Source organism: Camponotus floridanus, unplaced genomic scaffold (genome assembly GCF_003227725.1).
Source record: "Camponotus floridanus strain SB8 unplaced genomic scaffold, Cflo_v7.5 scaffold1, whole genome shotgun sequence".
NCBI classification, from domain to species: domain Eukaryota; kingdom Metazoa; phylum Arthropoda; class Insecta; order Hymenoptera; family Formicidae; genus Camponotus; species Camponotus floridanus.
The window spans coordinates 8192226-8213889 of record NW_020229214.1 but is presented as its reverse complement, the minus strand read 5'-3'; the positions used below and the strand labels follow the sequence as shown (position 1 = coordinate 8213889).

At 31.8% G+C, this 21664-nt stretch overlaps 2 protein-coding genes across 3 annotated transcripts in view; one reads left to right on the top strand and one right to left on the bottom strand.

The window, feature by feature from the left end:
• LOC105251364 (protein sidekick) overlaps positions 1 to 17143 on the top strand; it is a 35638-nt gene extending 18495 nt beyond the window's left edge. The window contains exons 3-33 of one of the 2 annotated variants that reach the window (XM_011258128.3): positions 750 to 929; positions 1003 to 1216; positions 1478 to 1651; positions 1789 to 1997; positions 2270 to 2420; positions 2725 to 2852; positions 3393 to 3506; positions 4318 to 4437; positions 4637 to 4792; positions 5182 to 5308; positions 5801 to 6102; positions 6388 to 6573; positions 6715 to 7020; positions 7293 to 7619; positions 7883 to 8079; positions 8170 to 8379; positions 8681 to 8935; positions 9041 to 9269; positions 9387 to 9689; positions 9916 to 10096; positions 10433 to 10648; positions 10733 to 10929; positions 11487 to 11683; positions 12022 to 12261; positions 12481 to 12678; positions 12910 to 13051; positions 13386 to 13664; positions 15228 to 15385; positions 15618 to 15780; positions 15905 to 16224; positions 16308 to 17143. In XM_011258128.3, the coding sequence (XP_011256430.2) occupies positions 750 to 929; positions 1003 to 1216; positions 1478 to 1651; positions 1789 to 1997; positions 2270 to 2420; positions 2725 to 2852; positions 3393 to 3506; positions 4318 to 4437; positions 4637 to 4792; positions 5182 to 5308; positions 5801 to 6102; positions 6388 to 6573; positions 6715 to 7020; positions 7293 to 7619; positions 7883 to 8079; positions 8170 to 8379; positions 8681 to 8935; positions 9041 to 9269; positions 9387 to 9689; positions 9916 to 10096; positions 10433 to 10648; positions 10733 to 10929; positions 11487 to 11683; positions 12022 to 12261; positions 12481 to 12678; positions 12910 to 13051; positions 13386 to 13664; positions 15228 to 15385; positions 15618 to 15780; positions 15905 to 16224; positions 16308 to 16550 (6422 nt within the window). In that variant the 3' untranslated portion in view covers positions 16551 to 17143. The remainder of the gene's footprint in view (positions 1 to 749; positions 930 to 1002; positions 1217 to 1477; positions 1652 to 1788; positions 1998 to 2269; positions 2421 to 2724; positions 2853 to 3392; positions 3507 to 4317; positions 4438 to 4636; positions 4793 to 5181; positions 5309 to 5800; positions 6103 to 6387; positions 6574 to 6714; positions 7021 to 7292; positions 7620 to 7882; positions 8080 to 8169; positions 8380 to 8680; positions 8936 to 9040; positions 9270 to 9386; positions 9690 to 9915; positions 10097 to 10432; positions 10649 to 10732; positions 10930 to 11486; positions 11684 to 12021; positions 12262 to 12480; positions 12679 to 12909; positions 13052 to 13385; positions 13665 to 15227; positions 15386 to 15617; positions 15781 to 15904; positions 16225 to 16307) is intronic. The other variant, XM_025412549.1, reaches the window with a different exon arrangement.
• Positions 17144 to 18859: 1716 nt separating this feature from the next.
• LOC105251362 lies at positions 18860 to 21537 on the bottom strand. Its single transcript, XM_020027569.2, has 4 exons — positions 21174 to 21537; positions 19919 to 20104; positions 19547 to 19766; positions 18860 to 19303 (listed from the first exon to the last, which is right to left on the bottom strand). The coding sequence occupies exons 1-4, from the start codon at positions 21450 to 21452 to the stop codon at positions 18930 to 18932; spliced, it is 1059 nt and encodes a 352-aa protein (XP_019883128.2). The 5' UTR covers positions 21453 to 21537; the 3' UTR covers positions 18860 to 18929.
• Between the last annotated feature and the right edge of the window lie 127 nt (positions 21538 to 21664).

The window sequence follows — 21664 nt, the reverse complement described above, 5'->3', positions numbered from 1 at the left end:
TAAACTTGCCGTTCGATCTTTTTTCTTACAAAACAAAAAAATTGCTATTCTATATATTTCGATACTATAAAATTTTAAACAATAAGTTTCAAAAATACCGCAATTGCAAATTTTGTTCCTTTAATAAAAATATAATTTCAAAAATAATCAAGTGACATTTTATTTAGTATTAACTTCTCGTAATTTTATCATTATCGATAATTTGAATTATTCCGTCATTATTAATTAATATAAATTAATATAAATTATCAAAAAATACTTCAAAATCTCATAATTTAAAAATATTTCAATTTTACATTAAAGTAATGAAATTAAAAAAAAGAGTATAAGGATCACAGCAGTGATGAGAGGATAAGGTTCGTCGCATATGACGTTCCATTGTCCTGTAAAAATATCAAGTATCGGGCGGATAAGACGGTGACCAGATGAAGCCTAACCGATGCCCAGCACCATGTAATTCGATCATATGACCCTGTACTAATGGTATTAGATAGCTCGCGGTCTAATATCATCGTTTGTGACTTTACAAACGGGAATTACATTGAATCATTCATGAATTTTTACGTTAAATCGCTCTTCACGATATTACAAGAAATACACTACGTTTCCGAATAAATATTTCATACAACTCAAAGAATCTGTTTTGCGCATATTTCTCGATACCCTTTATGCAAATTTTGGATTATAATCTAAACTGAACGACCTCGAGAGAGAAAAATTATTGGTAGCAAAAATATCCCTTTTCACAGGCAATCCTCAACCAAAGTACAAATGGTTCAAAGATGGGGTGCCTCTCAGCAATGAGCTCACCTCAGGGCCTTACTTCCGTATACAAAGCACGCGGCGAGAGGATGCCGGGGTATATCACTGCGTCGCGACGAACGACGTGGGGTCCATATTCAGCGATCGTCTCGCCTTCGCCGTAGCCTGTGAGTACCTTGACGAATCACAGAAATGTAGTGTTCTCCAGACTATCGAATCAACGTCCTAATCTGTTCCTAGATATGGAAGTGTTTGATGATCTCACGGAGAAAGTGGTGAGTGTCGAGTCAGGTAGCGCTGCGATTCTGGAGTTACCCCCGATTGAGAGCCATCCTACCCCAGAAGTAACATGGTTCTCCTCGGACGGGACACTCCTGTACGGTATAAAGTACGCAACGACTCATCATACGCTACTGATATTAAACGCTTCAGAAAACGACGAAGGTTCCTATAGGTTCGTACAATTTATATTATCATTAATATTATTATTAATAAGCTCGCTTTATTGATTGCTTCATAAGATTGCTTGTTTTGTTGAATTCCGAGATTAGGGATGGAAAAATAGCTCCTTTTTAATTTTAAAATTTTGCAAATCAAAATTAAAGATGACTTTATAATTTGCAGTTATAGAAAGTTTGAAATTAAGAGCTAAGAAAATTCCAATGAACTTTGACAAGTTTAAGTTTATATTTTTTTGATGATTCATTGTGCACAGAGCGAAAGCTATCAATACCCAACTGGGCAAGGAAGAGAATAGTCCGTTTTTCAAGTTAAAAGTCACCGGCGATCCATATGCGGAAGTGGCCCCTACAATAATTGTCAAGCCACAGGATACACAGATAATCAAAGATCAAGACGTCACGTACATAAATTGCATTGCGAATGCCAGGTAATCTTTTGCCAAAACAATCTCTGTCGTTGTTTATACTACGTACAATTATTCTTTTTTTTGATGTTTGTCTCAACAATGTTCCATATTGTCGCAATTCGAGAAGGTTCAAAGCAACAAATTTACATTTATTTCAGATCACTTCACGAGTTACGGACCTTGTGGATGAAAGACGGCATTCCAATTGAGAACTCTAGGATATCATACAGCTTTAACGATTCGTGGAATAGAACGCTCGCATTGATCTCAGCCAACATAACTTACACGGGGATCTATTCTTGTCATGTGGATTTGAGGAGCGGTGGTTATCCAACTGTAAATGCGAGTGCCAAGGTTGTCGTGTACGGTAAGTATAATCCAAAGTAAATAAGTACGTGATAAATGTGTAAATAATTGATGAAATAGCGGTGTAACATAAATCACGCAATTACCTTAAAAAAAAGAATAATAATAGTATGACACTATCAATCATTCATTATTATAATACGTAACTAAAAATTATTAAATTTTAGAGATAAGAAATTATATTTATATAAAATTAGGAAGTAAAGTGTTTTAACAAGCATAATAATTTTAGCCCTTTCCATGAAATTTTCCATATTTGCTATATTTTTCTAGAAAAACCGACATTTATAACGGAATTAAAGAGGGAGACATTGAGTGATTACGGATCCACAGTAACGTTACCGTGCGACGCTAACGGCGTACCTCCTCCTATAATCAGTTGGTTCCGTAATGCCGAGCCCGTTGATCATTTACTGGGAACTAGGTATACCTTAGCAAATATTTGACTTTATGATCCGAAAAAGAAAGAAAGAGAAAATTATATCTTATATCTTTATTACAATTTTACCTATTTTAATTTTTAGCTTCGTTGAAATTTTTCTGTAAATGTGAAATTGTAACAGTTTTTTATGTGGAAGATATAATTTATAGTTAGAATACATAATATATATTTATAGAGAGAATATTTAATCATTTTAAATATTTCAACTCGTTTTCAAAGACGACGATATTCATCGGGAATTGACAATTATGTATAATTGTACGCTTTTGTCGCACGTGTTTTATAGATATATAATAGAGGAAGATGGTTCGTTAACGATCAAAAAATTGACTATGGACGACTCAGGAATGTTTCAATGCCTCGCGTCTAACGACGCCGGCGAATCATCCAGTTATACATGGCTGAAGGCGAAAAGTGAGTAATTGTCTAGAATTTCGTGCTGCATTTGTCTTAATTTTAATTCGCAATTAAATTTGGTGTTACATGGTGTTCACGAAACATGCAATTAAACCGTTTTAGCATCTTCTTTTTAATCGATGAAAAATACGATTTCTTAAGAGATGAGAAATCATTATATATATATATATATATATATATATATATATATATATATATATATATACACACACACTTATAACTATTATATATTAACTATTATATTTATAACTAGCAAATATACAATTTGTGATTTTTAATATAAGTATTATTTAAGATTGGATTCTTATTTTTTTTTTGTTCACCAACATATAAATTATATAATATAGGTAACTTATTAAATAGGGAAATTGTTTAACCTATTTAAAATGTGATATAAATATTTATAAATATTTGAATAAATAAATAAATGCAACGCATTGCGAATAGAGATATGAATGGCATTTTTTACAAATATTTCGCGTAATAATGTCGCAAGCAAAGTTAATATATATGACGTGTTTTTTGTATGCGACACAGAAGAAGAATTAGGAAGCGGATTGAGAAACAGAGTTGCCCGCTGGGCGGCTGGCTACAATGTAGTCAGAATTCGCCAATCTGATCGCCGTTTTATGTTCTCTCATTATCCAGACAGTAAGATAATTGCTGCCAAATTTCTTCACTTTTCTGTTTTTCATTATTATTCTCGGCACATGCTTGTGAAGATTGCGTATAAGTTTCACTTTTCACGATTTTTGCTTCTTTTAGTGATAAATGTTTCATAAGACAAACGCACTATGTTGGATATATCAATATTTTGCATAATTTATTATTATTTCAATTGCATAGAATTTTAAAGAAAGCTTTAAAAAATCAATAGCTCTTATTTTGTATGTGATTAATAATTTAGTGATTTAGTGAATTAGTTTAGAATTCCTTTTTATATTATATATGTAATGAATGATAAAATATCGAGATATTTTTAAAAAAAATTATCAAATAAAACGACTTGTGTTTTGATACAATCATATAAGAATTCTTGGCACACATCTGCGACATTGCAAGTAACACTGACACGCACGTCTTGCTCTCCCCAAATATGTTATAGATTAGAAATATATTTCAATAAAAAAAATTTATTTTGAATTATGAATGTTTCACGATAAGTATTGTATTAAGCATTTAGTGATTATTTTACATGGCATTTATCGTGAACCAGCCTGTACTTAGCCATTAGTTTGCGTAGTTTTGCTACTGAATATGTTTGTGTTTTGCTTTAAAAAAATAAGCTTGTTTTTGGAAATCAGTGTAAAGAAATAGAGAGAAAGAGTAAGAATTACGGATTGGTTTAATATACATACATATTGCAAGCGACGATTATTCACTCTTTTTTCATTTGCACGTTGTGAGAAAACATCATCGGAAATCAATTCAATATTAATAACGAAATTTCTGTAATTTACAGCATCTGGACCGATTATGGAAAAAAGTCCACAGAATTTAACAGTATTGGACGGCAAAGATGCGACTTTGACTTGCTACGCGATAGCAGCACCTAAACCAAATACTACTTGGTACTATAATGGTAATTAAATAAAAAATTTAATTTTAATTATTATTTTATGTTAATTTATATATTATTTCAGTTTCATATCAAATTTTGATTTTACTGTTAAAAATATTTCTTTATAAAATTAAAATAAATGAAATTCTTCTTTATATATTATTATATTTATTTATATTTGTAATTTTATAATAAATTGCAAAATCTTTAATTGGAATAGATACCATACCAGTAGAGATTGCCGGGAGAGTACAAGTTTTGGATAATGGTGATCTTCTAATCGCTGCGGTAAAGTCATACGACGCAGGAAAATATACTTGCATTCGCGCGAATGAAGCCGGTTCTGTCAATGGATCAGCATACTTGACTGTTATGGGTAATTATAAAATCAATCTAACAGAAATCTTCTCATTTTATTCATTTCCTTATATCTATCTCATAAATAAAATATTTCTCTAAAATCGAAGACAATTTATTGAAAAAGTCAAATTTTTTTAAATTTTCCAATATTATATATTATATATTATTATATATTGTATATTATATTATATATTTTTTTATCTGCATATCTCTTTGCATCACATATACTTTGTGTTATCAAGAGATATTTTTAATTTAAGTATTTAAGTACGCTATTATATGTATATTACTAAATTTTTAAGTATTCGTACAAAGAAAGTTTTCTTAAAAATTCTTTTAAAGTAAAAATTAGCTGTATTATGTGTATACATATTTATTATACGTATACATCTCTCTCCGTTACAGTTCGGACGCAAATTATTCAACCACCTGTTGATACATCCGTGCTTCTGGGACATACCGCCGAATTACAGTGTAAAATCTCCAACGATCCTAGCGTCGTGTACGATATGGCATGGTTTCATAACGGACAGTATGTATATATAATGAAGAATATTATGTTTTTACAATAATTATAATATAAATTTACAATAATACTTTAATACCATTTATAATATATAATCGATTTTTTATATCTTATATTAATATGCATATTTTATATTAAATTTATATTAAATTTATATTAAATTTTATATTAAATTTTTATATTAAATTTTTTATATTATTTTATAGAAGAAATCTCACATTTAATTTTTCGCAAAATTTAACTGTGATCAGAGTTCTTTATTTTTCAAAAAATATAATTAAAATCTGATAAATCAAAACATCCAAATTGTGTGTATGTTTTATACATCTTAAATCATTTATATATTTTTTTCTTATAAAAATTGCATTAATTTAATTGTGACTGTTGATTTATTATCGAAATATGCTAGCAGAATTCTTTGAATTGAAAAAAAGTGGATGTGATTCTTTCTAATTCTTTTAATTTAAAAATGTTAAAGTGATACGCTCATCGTTACAGAGTAATAAACACGCAAGCGAGTCAGAGAGTGAAAATGCGATCGGACGGAACTCTTGAGATTTTCGCTGTTCGAGCTTCCGACGTAGGGGATTACACGTGTTCTGTGGTGTCACCCGGCGGAAACGAGACGCGAACCGCTCGTCTGAGTGTGATCGAATTGCCATTCGCGCCTATCAACGTCGTGGCCACTCGAGTCGAACGGATCTCACCGCGCACGATCAACGTCACATGGGTACCCGGCTTCGATGGTAATAGTCCCACGAAGAAATTCATAATTCAGAGACTAGAAGTATCTGATCTAGGTAAGTGTAATCTGGATATAATTTAGACATACAAGTGCTATTATGTTTCTGATTTATAAGATATACATATATTTCGTAGATAAATACATAATTGTAAACATTGCTATTAGATATATATTTAAAAAATATATTTAAAAATATATATTTTACAAATTTATGATATAATAAATATAATAGAAAAGAAATTAGAACAAATATAAATTAATTAACACATTACATTTATTTTTACACATTTATTTGTCTATATTATAATGACTATTATGTAATATCTTATAATATAAATAGGACCTATAACCAGCCCATTATTAAACTGGGTCACCGAACGTGATAACATATCGGCGACAAGTCGATGGGTATTGTTGAATAATTTGAAAGCCGCGGCAGCTTATCAATTTCGCGTTAGCGCTGAAAATAGCGTCGGCGAAGGTCCAGCGTCGGCACCTAGTAACATCGTCGTTTTACCTCAAGAACGTAAGTGATTAAGAAAAGAATGATAACTTGATAAAAAATAGTGATATTATATCTATCCTATTTTTTCATCAAAATAAACTGAATTGATTTTTGATATATATATTAATTGAATTAATTGAATTTGATTGTTTTAATTATTAGCGCCCAGTGGTTCACCGATAGGCTTCGTCGGTTCAGCACGTTCATCGTCGGAAATAATAACTCAATGGCAACCTCCGCTGGAGGAATACCGAAATGGTCATATTTTAGGATATATACTGAGGTACAAACTGCACGGATACAATGACAGTCCGTGGACGATACAGAATATCACCAATGAAGCGCAAAGAAATTATCTTATTACCGATCTGATCACGTGGAAGGATTACGAAGTACAGATAGCGGCTTACAACGATAAAGGTGTGGGTGTATACACCAAGGGCTTGCAGATTAAAACTAAGGAAGGAGGTAATTGATCGATATTCAAACTTTTAATAATAATATGATTCCAAAATATTGTATAAAAATATAATAGAACATTATAATTAAAATATTGTAATTCTGGAATATTATATTTTTACATTATTACAATATTATATTTTAATTTATATAATTAATACAATACGAAACTATATATGATATATAATAATACAATATTATATCATGTATAATTATATTTAGAATATTAGAGTTATAAATATAAATTAGCTAAAGATAATAGAAATAATTATTGTATATAGTTCCGGAAGCACCGCCCACAAATGTAAAAGCGGAAGCGATTAACTCAACGGCGGTGAAAGTTTGGTGGAAGCCACCGAATCCACAGAAGATCAACGGAATAAATCAAGGATATAAATTGCAAGCTTGGTTTGGCAGTAACATTATGGAAGCAACTGAATATAAATCGATGACCGTGCCACCCAGCCTATTTGATCCACTCGCCGAACAGAGCGCTATTATGACGAGTTTAAGGAAATACACTCTGTATAATATTACGGTGCTTTGCTTCACCGATCCTGGTGATGGCGAAAGGAGTTCGCCCGTCGAAATACGCACTTGCGAAGATGGTACGTTTACTTTATGATATGACTAATTAATAGTTAATTAATAGTTAATTAATAGTTAATTGTTTTACTCATACATAAAGTTAATTTAAACGGATTAATAATTACTTTTTAATATTTAACAATAATTTTAATTTATAAGATTAATCATATATTTTTCTTATCTTTGATTATTTTTTATGCAATTAAAGGAATTAAATAAGATCGTTTTTTAGACATTATATGTACGCAATTGTTAATTTTTAAATATTTATTACCCGTTATAGTACCCGAAGAAGTGGAGAATCTACAATTCGAAGACATCAGTGATCGCGCGCTGACAGTTAAGTGGAGTCCTCCTAAAGGAACGAATGGCATATTGACACATTATCAACTGAAATATATGATTAAAGAGATTCCGGATTCTTTGCGCGTCGAAAACTTTACGGCCGATGTATTGTCGACAAAAATAAAACATTTACAGGTAATTATCAATTCCAAGCAACATAAAATCAAACCAAAAAACAAAGCAGGAGTGAAATATATGATTTATTATTTACTATTGTTTTTTTAGGCATTGACTCATTACAAATTTGAAGTTACTGCGTGGACGTCAATTGGACCAGGAAAGTCAAAAGTAGCGACCATACAATCGGGCGTAGAACCGGTGCTACCAGAACCGCCTACAAAGCTGGCGTTATCCAATATAGATGCATTCTCCGTTGTGTTACAATTCACGCCAGGATTCGATGGCAACTCATCCATCACGAAATGGACAGTACAAGTTAGTAGATTTAGAATGAACTCTTGTTGTGGGAAAGAGAATTATTATTTGTTACATCTTTTTGATTCAACATTTCATAAAAATTTAAAAGTTAAAAAAAAAGATATTTTAAATTGAATGTGATGATATCATTATTTATTTTCTTAATATCTTAAAAATACTCCATTTTTTATAACGCTAATTTTATAAAACCTATTTCTAAGATACGATTAGACAGAAAGTTTCAATATATGACAGAATTGACGCGATTGATAAAAAATAAAAGATAAATTCAGAGAAAAAATATTAATTTTTCTCAAAGGCACAAACAGCGCGAAATTCGACATGGTACAATATCTACGAGGTATCCGATCCTGACGCCAGTACGATCACCGTCGACGGTTTGACTCCCTTTATGCAATATAAGCTTCGTTTAATCGCAAACAATGTCGTCGGTGCGTCGCAGCCTTCCGAATCGACCAAGGAGTTTCAAACAATTCAAGCACCACCTTCTCACCCTCCGAAGAACGTCACGGTCCGCGCGATGAACGCCACCGAATTACGCGTCAGATGGATCGTGAGTACTCATTATATGCGATAACTTTTACATCAATTATTACTACTGGAAAAATATTGTATTAAGATATGATGATAAAACTCACACATATAATTTTCTGCGCAGCCGTTGCAGCAAATAGAGTGGAACGGAAATCCACGCGGATACAACATCACGTACACGGAAGTGCGCTCAAAAATCTCGAAGAGCGTCACTATCGAAGATCCCACTGCAAATTCGTATGTTCTGGAGAATATGGAGGAGTACGCCGATTATGAGATTATGATGCAGGCGTTCAACGATGTCGGTTCTTCAGCGGCGAGTCCAAAGGCCATCGAACGAACTCGCGAATCAGGTAAGATTATCATGATTATTTTATTTATCGTGAAAAATTTAATTTGTGAAAGAAGTGACATTAAATCACTTCTTTTGCATAAGATTCAAAGATATATAATGCCAATATATCTTTCAGTTCCTTCTCTGGGACCAATCAACGTAGAAGCGAACGCGACATCCTCTACGACAATTTTAGTACGATGGGGAGATGTTCCTGTAGAACATCAAAACGGACAAATCGACGGTTTTAAAGTTTACTATGGCGCGAATTCCAGATCGTCCTTCCAATACAAAAATATTCCCAGTAACACTACTTTTACGACTACCCTAACGGAGCTCCGCAAGTTTGTTCAATACCATGTGCAAGTTTTAGCTTACACGAGACTCGGCGACGGGGCGTTGAGCACTCCACCTGTGAGGGTTCAGACCTTTGAAGACAGTAAGATGGATTTTTCATTACAGTTAAATTCTTGTTATCGAAGACAATCAGGATAATTGTAACGCAGAATACGTATGTGATTCTTGATTGTGTATTCTGTGGTATAATTATTATAATATATAATAGAAAAGAATTTTCCTAAGCAAAGAATAAATGCAAAAAAGTAAAACTAAGAATTTTTATAATAATTGTTATTGTAATACTAATATTCTGTTTTATATTACAGCTCCTGGTCCACCATCTAACGTATCTTTTCCTGACGTGAGTTTCTCCACAGCGCGTATTATCTGGGATACGCCAGAGGATCCCAATGGAGAGATTCTCGCGTATAAGGTCTTGTTTCATTTGAATAGTAGCCAAGATCGCCAATTCTCTAAAGAATTCCCAGCATCAGACAGAACATTTAGGTACAAAAAATTTTTTTTCTATTTATCTTTATTTACATTTATGAATAGAATTTTAGATTCAAATATACATATATATATATATATATATATATATATATATATATATATATATATCATTTTGTATATATATTTTTAGCTTCAATATTTTATATATTAGAAACAATATAGGATTTAAGAGAATTTTAGAATTTTAAAGTCAAAATTTTTTATTTATAATTTATGTAGGATTCCTGCATATTTTAAAATCATATAAGTAATATTATTTTAAAATTAGCAATATCTTAAAAGAGCAAGAAGATTTTTAAGTTTAATATTGCAATATTGTTACTTGTGCAGAGCCACTAGTCTCGAACCGGAGCAATATTATATGTTCTCTGTGACGGCGCAGACGAGATTGGGTTGGGGTAAGACAGCTTACGCGCTTGTATTTACTACGAACAATAGGGAACGTCCGCAGGCACCATCGGTACCGCAAGTGAGCAAGTCGCAGATCCAGAGTCGTCAGATAACGTTTAGCTGGACACCAGGCAGAGATGGTTTTGCACCATTAAGGTACAGATATCTTTCGCAAGCATCAATCTCGACTTTATTAAAAAAAAATTGCATGTTAATCTCTTTCTCTTTTTATCCCGACAGATATTATACAGTGCAACAGTCGGAGAATTCTGGACCGTTCCAAACTATACCCGAAAGAGTAGAGCCAACTCTGACATCTTACACGGCTAACAATTTAAAACCTTACACGCGCTATCAATTTCGTATTCAGGCTACCAATGATATAGGTCCTTCGGAATGGAGTACCGAGTCTGCTCAAGTGCAAACTCTGCCTGCAGGTGAGTATTAAACGATAATCCAAGATATTGGAGCTTAGTTTATATCCGTACATCTTTTTGCAAATCAAAATGATACGCATCAAATGTAATTTAACTACCTTTACATCAAAATTGTTTATTTGCTCTATTTTTTGGAAATACGAAAAATGAATTCAATAAAATTTTTGGAAAAATCAAAATAATTAATTTTGCCTTCTAAAATATTTTAATAAATGATCTATTTAATATGTAAGTTCTTGTAATGCTATACTTACTTGATATACTTATATATTAGATTCGACAACCTTTTGATACATCATACTAGTTTAATACAATAGCGTCATCGCATTAAATCAACTTAATATAAAAATATATATTTATTTAGTATATACACTTAATATATTTACTATGTATTTAGTATGTATACAGACTTGCTTGCAACGCAATACTGATTCATCTCTTTTTAACAAAGAAAAATTTATATTATCAAGGTTTTTTGGTTTTTATTCTTCGATTAAAAATCTTTCTATCGATTTCGATTTAATTTATCTTTTGCTAATATTATAATTTATTTATAGCACCGTCAAAAGGCGTCACTGGTCTAAAAGTTGTACCAATAACAACATCCAGCGTCGAAGTTCACTGGAATATGATCGACGAAGTGTATTGGAGCGGAGATTACGAAACAGGTGGTTATCGCATCGTTTACCAGCCGGTATCAGATTTCCCAACGCCACTTCAGGCGACGCCGAAAGAAGATATTCTGGGAATTAAGGTGATATATCTCTTAAAATATAATATATTATATATAGCATAGTCTTTGTAATTTCATAATCTATTATTATACTTAAACTATACTTAAATCAGTTAATTAATATTAATTAATATTATACTTAAATCTTAAATTCTGGAACAATTTGCAATAATAAAAATGACGCATAAAACAATTTATTCTCTAACAACAGATTCGTTCAAATTCTCAAAATATTGGGATCGTTTTACTATTTGAAATTGATATATACTACTATATATAACATCGATAGCAGAAATTGCACATAGCATGATACTTTTCAGATAATCGATAATCGAATTCATTTCTATATTTCGTTTTAGGAAACTAAAATGGTTTTAAGTGATTTAACGGAGGATCGATATTACGAGATTATAGTATTACCATTTAACTCAGAAGGCGAAGGTCCACCGAGTCCACCGGTTACTGTGTACGTAGGAGAAGCCGTCCCTACAGGAGAGCCTCAACATTTGATAGCCGAATCTATTTCCTCCACCGAGGTCCATTTACGTTGGAAGCCTCCCCAAGCCAATATGCAAAATGGCGATTTATTGGGATACAAAGTAATTATTTTTCTCGCATCCGGTTATATTAGCAACGAATTGGTCGCACTACTATATATTAACATATTTTTTATATAAGAGATAAGACACACTCTGTGACAGATTGTTATAAATTCTCCTTTGTATATTTAATAATTGTTGCACATTAACATATTTTTGTTTCATTAATTTATGAGTTTTCTATATGAATATAGATTGTAATTAACATTTCTATTGCAGATTTTTTATTTAGTAACCGACTCTCCTCAAAATTTAGAGAAGAAACAGGAAGAAGAGATAGAAGTTGTTCCAGCATCCTCTTTGGCGCACAGTTTAGTCTTCCTCGATAAGTATACAGAATACCGTATACAAGTTTTGGCATTTAATCCGGCCGGAGATGGCCCACGATCTCCGCCAATTACCGTAAGGACGAAACAGGTGATTTTCTATATATATTGAATTATTTTTTAAATAATATCAATATTAAAATAGATATTTAAAAATAACGCTATTTAAACTATACTAACTATATTCTTTTTCTTATTCTCTCTTTTTCTAGACAATAATCAATTATATAATAGCTATCTACAACATATATAATCTTAAGCTTTGTAGTTTTGTTCTAACATTTTATGTATTATAAATGCGCATTGTGTGCACAAAATGCAGGACATACCGGGACCGCCGTACAATTTACAATTTACTGAAATTACCATGACCAGCTTGCGCGTCTCTTGGGAGCCACCGAAATTACGCAATGGCGAGATAATCGGTTATATCGTTACATATGAAACGGCGGAGCAAAATGATCGTAAGTTATTATCTCGATAATATCAATTGCAGTAATTCGTGTAAAAAAAAATTAATTATATTTTAAAAATTATTAATATTTTTCTTTTCCAATAGTTCTATCCCGAATCACCTTTACAATTATATAAGTTATGACATTTTGCATTATGTTGTAATTAACACATAAATGTAAATGTTTACATGAATATTCTTATATATAAATAGATACAAAATCTGTTATAATGTTATTTGAACAAAATTTTTTTATACACGAAAAGTATAGCAATATTACAATATGTTTTTACTATATCTCTAGTAACTCCGTTACTAACTGATCGAATCGTGTTCTATTCAAGGTTTCAGCAAACAAGTCAAGCAAAAAGTGACGGAGACGAGCCTCCTCATCCAACCATTGGAGGAGGAAGTGACATATACTTTTATGGTTCGCGCACAGACAATCGACTTTGGACCGCCGATATCCGGTAATGTTACGACCGGTCCGCAAGAGGGTTCGCCGATGGCACCTAGTAAGCTTGGCGTGACTAAAACTGTCTCCAGTGTGGAACTACAGTGGACCAACGGTGCTTCCGGCAAAGGTCCTATACTGGGTTATTACATCGAGACTCGTCGTAAAGGCAAGTATAACAGTTTCCTTACACTGTCGCGTGTCGTTATAATATTTGTAATAATGGAAAGGACCTGTTCAAAATTTGAACTTTACTATTTTACACTATTATTCAAATTTTAATCCCAGGAAATTATAAATAAACTGACTGATCTCTCTTTTTGTAATATTTACAAAATAAATTTTGCAATATATAATATCCTTTTGAGAGAAGAAGGATATAATATATTTAGAAAATTTTTTAGTTTAATGTTGCAATTTGAAGAAATGGGGGAATATAGACAATTGTAAAATAATTTGTAGAATAAATTTCGCGCAAAATTATAACTTCTCGCATATTCGCGTTGAATCAATTATCTGTTAACACTAATACCGTTTTTTTATAAATGTGTAGCAATGGAAGAATGGCAGCATTGTAAGTGTCAACGCACGTAATTACGCTGAGCGTCAATCATTGCATTAGATGGTTTTTGATAGCGAAATCCTTATTAGCGTAACGATATCGCTTTTTGAACAATAATCATTATATATTATACGTGTCGTATGATCGTTTGGTCGTTTGCAACAATTTGCATGATAATGTCAAAGCATGACATTGCCAGAAATCCCATTTTAGATATTCATGCGAGATTTTATTGGATATTAACTTCGTGTAGCGCTGTAACACTGTCCTGAGAAAGAAACGATTCATTGATCGTTAGCGTGATGATGATTTATTGTGTTAGTCGTTATTTACTGATAGTGTCACAGTTTTAATTATTTAACCCTTGCAACTAATCTCGCGTTCGTGCAAACACTTTGCGTGCAATATATATCCAAGATATGCTATATTAATATATAGATTAATACATTATCATATTTCGTATTAAAAAATAAGCATTTTTTTTCTTCGGCAACATTTCCGAAAATATATATTTTTTTATTTTTTAATATGTCAATACAGTGCATTTACCATTTCTTGATTCTTTATATAAATAATTCTTCCTTAAGAATCAGGAAACTATAAATGCATAGACATATAATAGACGTACAAAGCATTCAAAGTGTTTATTAATCAGTGTTTTTACCAAAATAATACAAATCCCAAATCATTTAGTAAAAGGAATATATTTCATTCTTACTGCGTTATTTGTTAACAATTTTTTCTTAAAGAAAATATCAATTTTTTTTTAAGTGAATTGTTTCCAATAAATTAAGTTTGAAAGTAAAAAATAAAAATTATAAAATCATACTTTTCTTAGTCATTTTAAACTAAAGCAGTTTAATTAGTCTAAAATAATATATTGGAATTTTATTTTAATAGATTAACATATTCTAAAGTGAATTTAATTTATAATTATTACAAAGATATACAATATTTAATATTTTCATTGAGTGAGAGAGATAAAATTGAAAATATAAATTGATAAAAAAATATTTACTGTTGAAAAATAACGTTGTAGAAATGAGACATATAGAGAGATTTATAATTATATAATGTATTTCCAAACAAAAGAATGTTGTTTTCCCTTTTCTTGGAAATATTTATTAATTTGAAGAGAGTTTATAACGGAATTTGTACATATAATTGTAGATGATTCGCGCTGGCAGACAATAATTCGTAGTAGCAATGGACCACTGACGGAATATACTGTATCCTATCAAAACTTACTACCATCTACATCATACTTGTTTAGAGTAATATCATATAATCGTTATGGAATCAGTTATCCAGCGTATTCCACAGAAACCGTAAGTTTAATTAAATAAAGAAATAACTAATGGAATTTAAATATTTGTATCATTAAAAAATATTGTAATTTACAAATGTCTGTCCATTTGGATATTAAATTCACTTTATTCACACTATTTGGATATTTATGTTAACGTATATATTTATTTATAAAAATAAAATATATATAACTAATATTATATTACATAAATTAATATTATATTTTACTTTAATGGGATCTTATCTTGGCAGATTTTGACGCCGTCGAAATTGTACCTGGAATATGCATATTTGCAACACAGACCGTTTTATAGACAGACTTGGTTTATGGTCACTTTAGCAGCTACGTCAATTATAATTATTATTATGGTCATAGCAGTGTTGTGTGTAAAGAGTAAAAGTTACAAGTATAAACGTAAGTTTAATATATCTATATACATCAAAGTGATTCCCAATTATAAAAAAATAAAAATAACTTGCATACTTATCTATTAATGTATAACTTTATAAAGGAATTATACATTGTATACTAATTACAGAAGAGGCGCAAAAGACTCTCGAAGAGTCAATGGCGATGGATGCGGACGACAGGCAAGAATCGGATCTGGTATTGTATAGATCGCGTCAAAGTGGTGGCACAGTCAACGTGGCGAGTGGTACTCTAGGTAAAAAGAACACATTAGCCCGGAAAGCTATGCACCCTCCACCGCCAGCGATGTTAGGCAAATCGCCTCCTAGACCTTCCCCCGCATCGGTTGCTTATCACAGTGACGAGGAGAGTCTCAAAGGATACGACGAGAATCCTGATGACAGCAGCGTTACGGAGAAGCCCTCCGAAATTAGTTCCACCGATTCTCAGGTAATTCCTTCGGAGAAAAAAGAAACGATTGTGTATTTATTTCAAAATCATAAGCGATCTCTAAGTTGTGTTTTCACTCGCAGGGTTCTGAGAGCGAGAATGAGAGTGTGCAATCCGACCCGCATTCCTTCGTGAATCACTACGCGAATGTGAATGATTCGTTGAGACAATCATGGAAGCGGCAGAAACCCGTTCGGAATTATTCGTCGTACACAGATTCCGAGCCGGAAGGCAGCGCGGTCGTCAGTTTGAATGGCGGTCAGATCATCATGAACAATATGGCAAGATCGAGAGCGCCGCTGCCAGGTTTCTCATCGTTCGTGTAACTAAATTAAAACTTTATTGAGACAAGAAGACTTCTATTATTAATAATAATATCAAAATTATCGTCTCACATTTGAAGCGAAGTCTTTTTTTATATTACATATATAGAGCGAAAGACTTACGTCGAAAACACGTGTATTACGTGTTGACGGCATAGACTTATAGCAAACTTATAAATTGTAGAAAGCTTGAGGCATCTTCATATTGTGATATATTAATACATACTTATTTATAATTTTCGATAAGACATTTTGTGCATTTAATAGATACTTTTCTATTTTCTTAGATTAGTTTAAAGATAACATATAGATCTCGTATGGACACATTGCATAATTTTCGTACCTGCAGAGCACAGAGTATAAACTTGAGATTTGCTTAATGAAAATCTGCAAATGTTCAGAAATCATTAAATGGATAATCACATAAGTTCAGTTAGAATAAAAAAATTGTTTATACAGGATTAATTAAAAAACAACAATTAACTGAACTAAATTAACTTATTTGATAACAACAAACATGATTGTGATTTTATTAAGTCATTATGTGAAAAATTTTACATTCGCAATTACATAGCAATCCCAAAAAATTATCAAAAATTTAATCTCATTTTCTGTTTTAAATTTATAAAACTCATTTAAAATACAAAACTCTACATATAAAATACATCTAAATCTATAATTCCAAATAATTTTGAATTCATTCCAGTTTGCTTTTCAGGTACATGATTACATAATTTAGTTGTAAGTGAGCCTTACATTCTTCTGATACGATATTCGAAAATATTCATCGCAGGTATGTGCGATGTGCGGAAGATATGTTATTACGCGTTTGAAATATCACGACGTTTCGGAAAAGAACGAAATTCATTAATCTAATGTTCCAATCGACCGAGCCTGTTGTCATATCAATTTATTAAACCTGTTAGATATTTTAATCGAAGGTCGCAAGTTTTGGAACACCCTGTATAAATCCGCTCTTACTGATGTACTTGTGCTATGTCAGACACGTGTAAATATGTTGTATATTTTTCATTGCAAAAGTATAGATTTTGTATAATGCTGCTAATCAGCGGATAATATATGTATCGCATTCGCGTTTTGTGATATATAGTAAAAGCTCCATATTTGCGGAATTTACATTCAAATTGCGAATACAAAAATTGCAAATGAAAAGCGAAATATATAAAAACATTAAATATATATAAAGAAAAAATATATAAAAATGTTTTAAATTAATTTTTTTCATTTATTTTTTTTATTTTATTTAAAAAAATTAATACAATTTCAGCATAGACAGTTCCTTATCAGTTCTATTTATCAATTTTAGTTCTCAAATAAACATAAAGTTAAAATAAAATAAAAGAGTTAAAAATCTCAAAACTTGCAGATGAAAAGTAAAATATCGTGACTATAAGAAATCTTGAATATAAGAGATACGCAAATATGGAGCTCCTACTGTACATATATATATTCTAGCTATATAATAATATTCACATATCTTCTTAAACATTCTCATTTTATTAACGTACATCCAAAGCCGGATAATTACAATTGCATAATGTCGCACTTATTATATATAACTGCGAACAATATAATAACACTTGGATGAGACAGGACAAAGAGAAGCCTAATCTAATTAGTAATTACAAGTAAGATTATTATCGATTCATATTCGATAAAATCATTCGTTTACTCGCTATATATATTTAGAGATAATTTTATCACTTTTTTAAAAAAAATTTTTACAAACATTACGTAATGCAGGGAATCTTTTTTCCATAATGTATGTATTTCTGGAAATGCTTATAGTGTTTCCGCGATACTGCCAGCGAACATGTTAGTGCAAATTTAATATTATTTATATACTTCCATTTGCGCGCATTTGTAATAAAATAAAAGTATAAAAATCCTATTATAATGTCTAAACCATATAGAACATTTTTAGAAACTTGTTAATCTTTTTAATAAAAATTTATGCCGTTTTTGGAAGAACTCAATAATGACAAGACTGATTTATTGTTACTTATATTGAATCACTATTACTAATTTCTTTAATTATATACATTCTGAGATAATTGTAGAAATTGATATATTTTAAAACAAGTTTTTATATATAATTTTACATATATAATTTTATTTAGTAATTTTTTTTAAATTAATTTTTTTAATATATGTTGCAAAGCACAATACAGAATATCTATTAAATGGATATATATAGGATATAAAGATTTCCTTAGTTTTATGTAAAAAATAATTTATTCAGAATTCTTGTTCAAGATATCAAAATTTTTACCAATGTAACATAATATGTATATTGTTTCTGTTCTGATGTATTTGTAATATTCTATTCTCACTTATTTATTAAGTATTTAATTTGTGCATTCATGCATAAACTTTATCTATGAAAGCCTTTTCACATGAGTCATACCACCGATCAAGTATCTTTGGTTTTCTTTCTGGAGGAAACCGTTTAAATAAAGACCATAACGCAAAGTCCGCAATGTTAGGTTCAGGCTGATTGGCCCATTTCTCGAAATGACGGGTTACAGTATTAAAGTCCACTTCTTTGTATGTACCTCCCGTTTTAAGATGTTCATATGTTTTATAACACCAGTCGAGTACTGTATCTAATAAGTGTGGCTGCGTATGTATCTTTTCATAGTTATGTGTATCCACTAGCCTGCTCAAATATCTGAGGAAATTACTTTCACCAATTATGTTACATCCATCCACAATAATAACTTCCAAATCTTTAGCTGGAAAAAAGAAGAAAGAAAAATATTCAATAATACAAAATATTCAAATAAGTAAGAAGAAATCCTATTACTAGTATTTAATGGATAATAAGAGTGATTAAAAAATTAATTGCAAAGAAAAATTCAAGATTTTCCTGAAATTTTAACATCTTGAGATATTCGATAACAAATAGATCATTTATCATTTTTGTAAAAAAGGGTATATTTTTTTAATATTGGCAAAAACAATTAATTTTAACTTACTTTGTTTCCATATCAATGTTAAATGTATAATGGTTTTTGCAGTAGAATTAATAGATTTTTGAAAGGGAACTGTAAATTGTGTTGATGCTGTAATAGAAGAATGTTTATATGATGTCACTCTAATATCAACATCATTCCAAAGCTTCTGCAAAGCGAGTACTGAATATGGTAGATAATCTGGATCTGCATGCACTATCATCTTAATGTGTCTAACTGGTTCCTGCAAATAATGTTATGAAAATTATTTAATAATCTTTTATTTTAAATGTATTGTTATATGCAGTAATAAATTTAGAAATTCAATTTTAGCATTGATGATGTAATAACTGATACATTAACCAAATGCTTTTAAAAGACGGACAGTTCTTGTACCTGAGGTGACACACAATCTGTTGTAGCTTTTACTGTAGTATTTTCATTTAATTTAGGTATTCCATTTGATTGTTTCAAAAATTGGCATAATGTAGAGACTTGTTTCTTGAGTTCTGCCAATTGATGAAGAACTCTATTTTGTCTAGTCTCCAAATCTCGATAGTTTGATGTGATATCCTTTTGCGTCTAATTAATAATAAACAGGAATCATTGAACTTTGAAATATATTGTACAATAAAAAAATATTAATGAGAAAAATATAATGCAGGAACATTGTATATTAAATATTATGGGTAAATTTGAAGATAGATAGATATCTGCAACTAATGAATATCAAAATCAAATATAGTTTTAACTAAAATAATTTTTTTCATTATCAATTCAGACATAATATAATGAAAATACGCTATGTAATATGATGTTATATAACATTAATGTACTAATCATTCAAGTCTAGAATAGGAAAAATGCATAAACTTTAATCCAGAGTACATTTCATTCAATTCAATATTATATGTACTAAGTACATTAAAAACTATTCTATACAAATGTATCATTGCAAAGACTTGGATCATTAAATGAGTGAGCAGTGAATATAAATTATTGTAATTCATATACTTTGGCAAATCAGCTCATGTGCTATTTTTTATATCAATCAAAGGTATCAAAATGCAGTCATCCAAGTTCAATATTAATTGTAACAATATAAGGTTATAACATCTCGGCGAACGAATCCCCCTCGTTTCTAACGGCAACTCGGAATTTTGCTCAGAACTTTTCCGCTTTTGACAGTCGCAGTCAACGATCGGAGTCGCGCGTCTCTCTTTCGCGCGCGAGTCAAATAGTTCCCAGCCCCTCGAGATCCACACGGCTCGTTCTCGTGTGACTTTTGATCGGCGTGCTTTTTCTCCAATTTTCGTATTCGTTCGCGCGAGACACTCGAGGAAAAAAAATCCCAGCGAGAGGCAGGAGGAACATCGATCAAGCCCCAGGACAGACAGAAGGAAAGAGACAGAGAGAGAGAGAGACGGAGAGGAACCGCAGCACGTCGCTCCTCCGCTCCGCTCCTGGTCGATCGCGGATCAGTGCTCGCGGAAATTTTCGGGAGGAGTCATCATGTCGCGCGCTCGTCCGCACGATCGTTGCCGGCCGCGATTTTCCGCGCGTGTCCGCGCGCTCCGAAGGCGAGCGAGGACGCGCGGACGAGGGGTTACTGCGTTCACGATGCCGCCCGACGTAGGAACAAAACGGAAACCTTCAAAAGACGAAAAAACTCCTGCCCGACGTTGTCCCTCTCGTCCATCACACTCCTCCCGATGTTGAGGAATTCGAGGACGTCACCTGGAAAGGGCTCCTCGTGAATATTCCTCATCTTGTACATGACATCCGGCGGCGGTATCGGCGGTAACTTCGTCAACGGGTACATCGAGTACATAACTTTCAAGTGGCAGTTCGGCTCTCGGTTGATATGATTTTCTCCCACTCGCACTTGCACTTGGAAAATCGGCATCGGATCTTGCGTCTCGTCCACCATGATCTCTCACTTGCTCCCCCCTCGCTCGCACTCGCGCACTCTCTACGCCGTTTTTCTCGTGTCTCGTGCGCGGCACATATGGCAGGTGACGTTACGCGGTTGAGCCGCGCGCCGCCAGATGGCGCTCGGGCGCCATCGATCTATCGGTAAGAATAATCTTGACTACTCTTTCGTTGTTTAAAATCGAATAATCTCTTTTAAAATCGAGATCG

Bases quoted from the DNA above. Each gene is read 5' to 3' on its own strand.
- LOC105251362 (XM_020027569.2), bottom strand. From the start codon at position 21,452: ATGGTGGACGAGACGCAAGATCCGATGCCGATTTTCCAAGTGCAAGTG. The intron at 20,105-21,173 runs GTTTCCGTTTTG...ATTATTAATTAG, and splicing joins AGTTTTTTCGTCTTTTGAAG to ACGCAAAAGGATATCACATC. The intron at 19,767-19,918 runs GTACAAGAACTG...CATTATTTGCAG, and splicing joins CAGATTGTGTGTCACCTCAG to GAACCAGTTAGACACATTAA.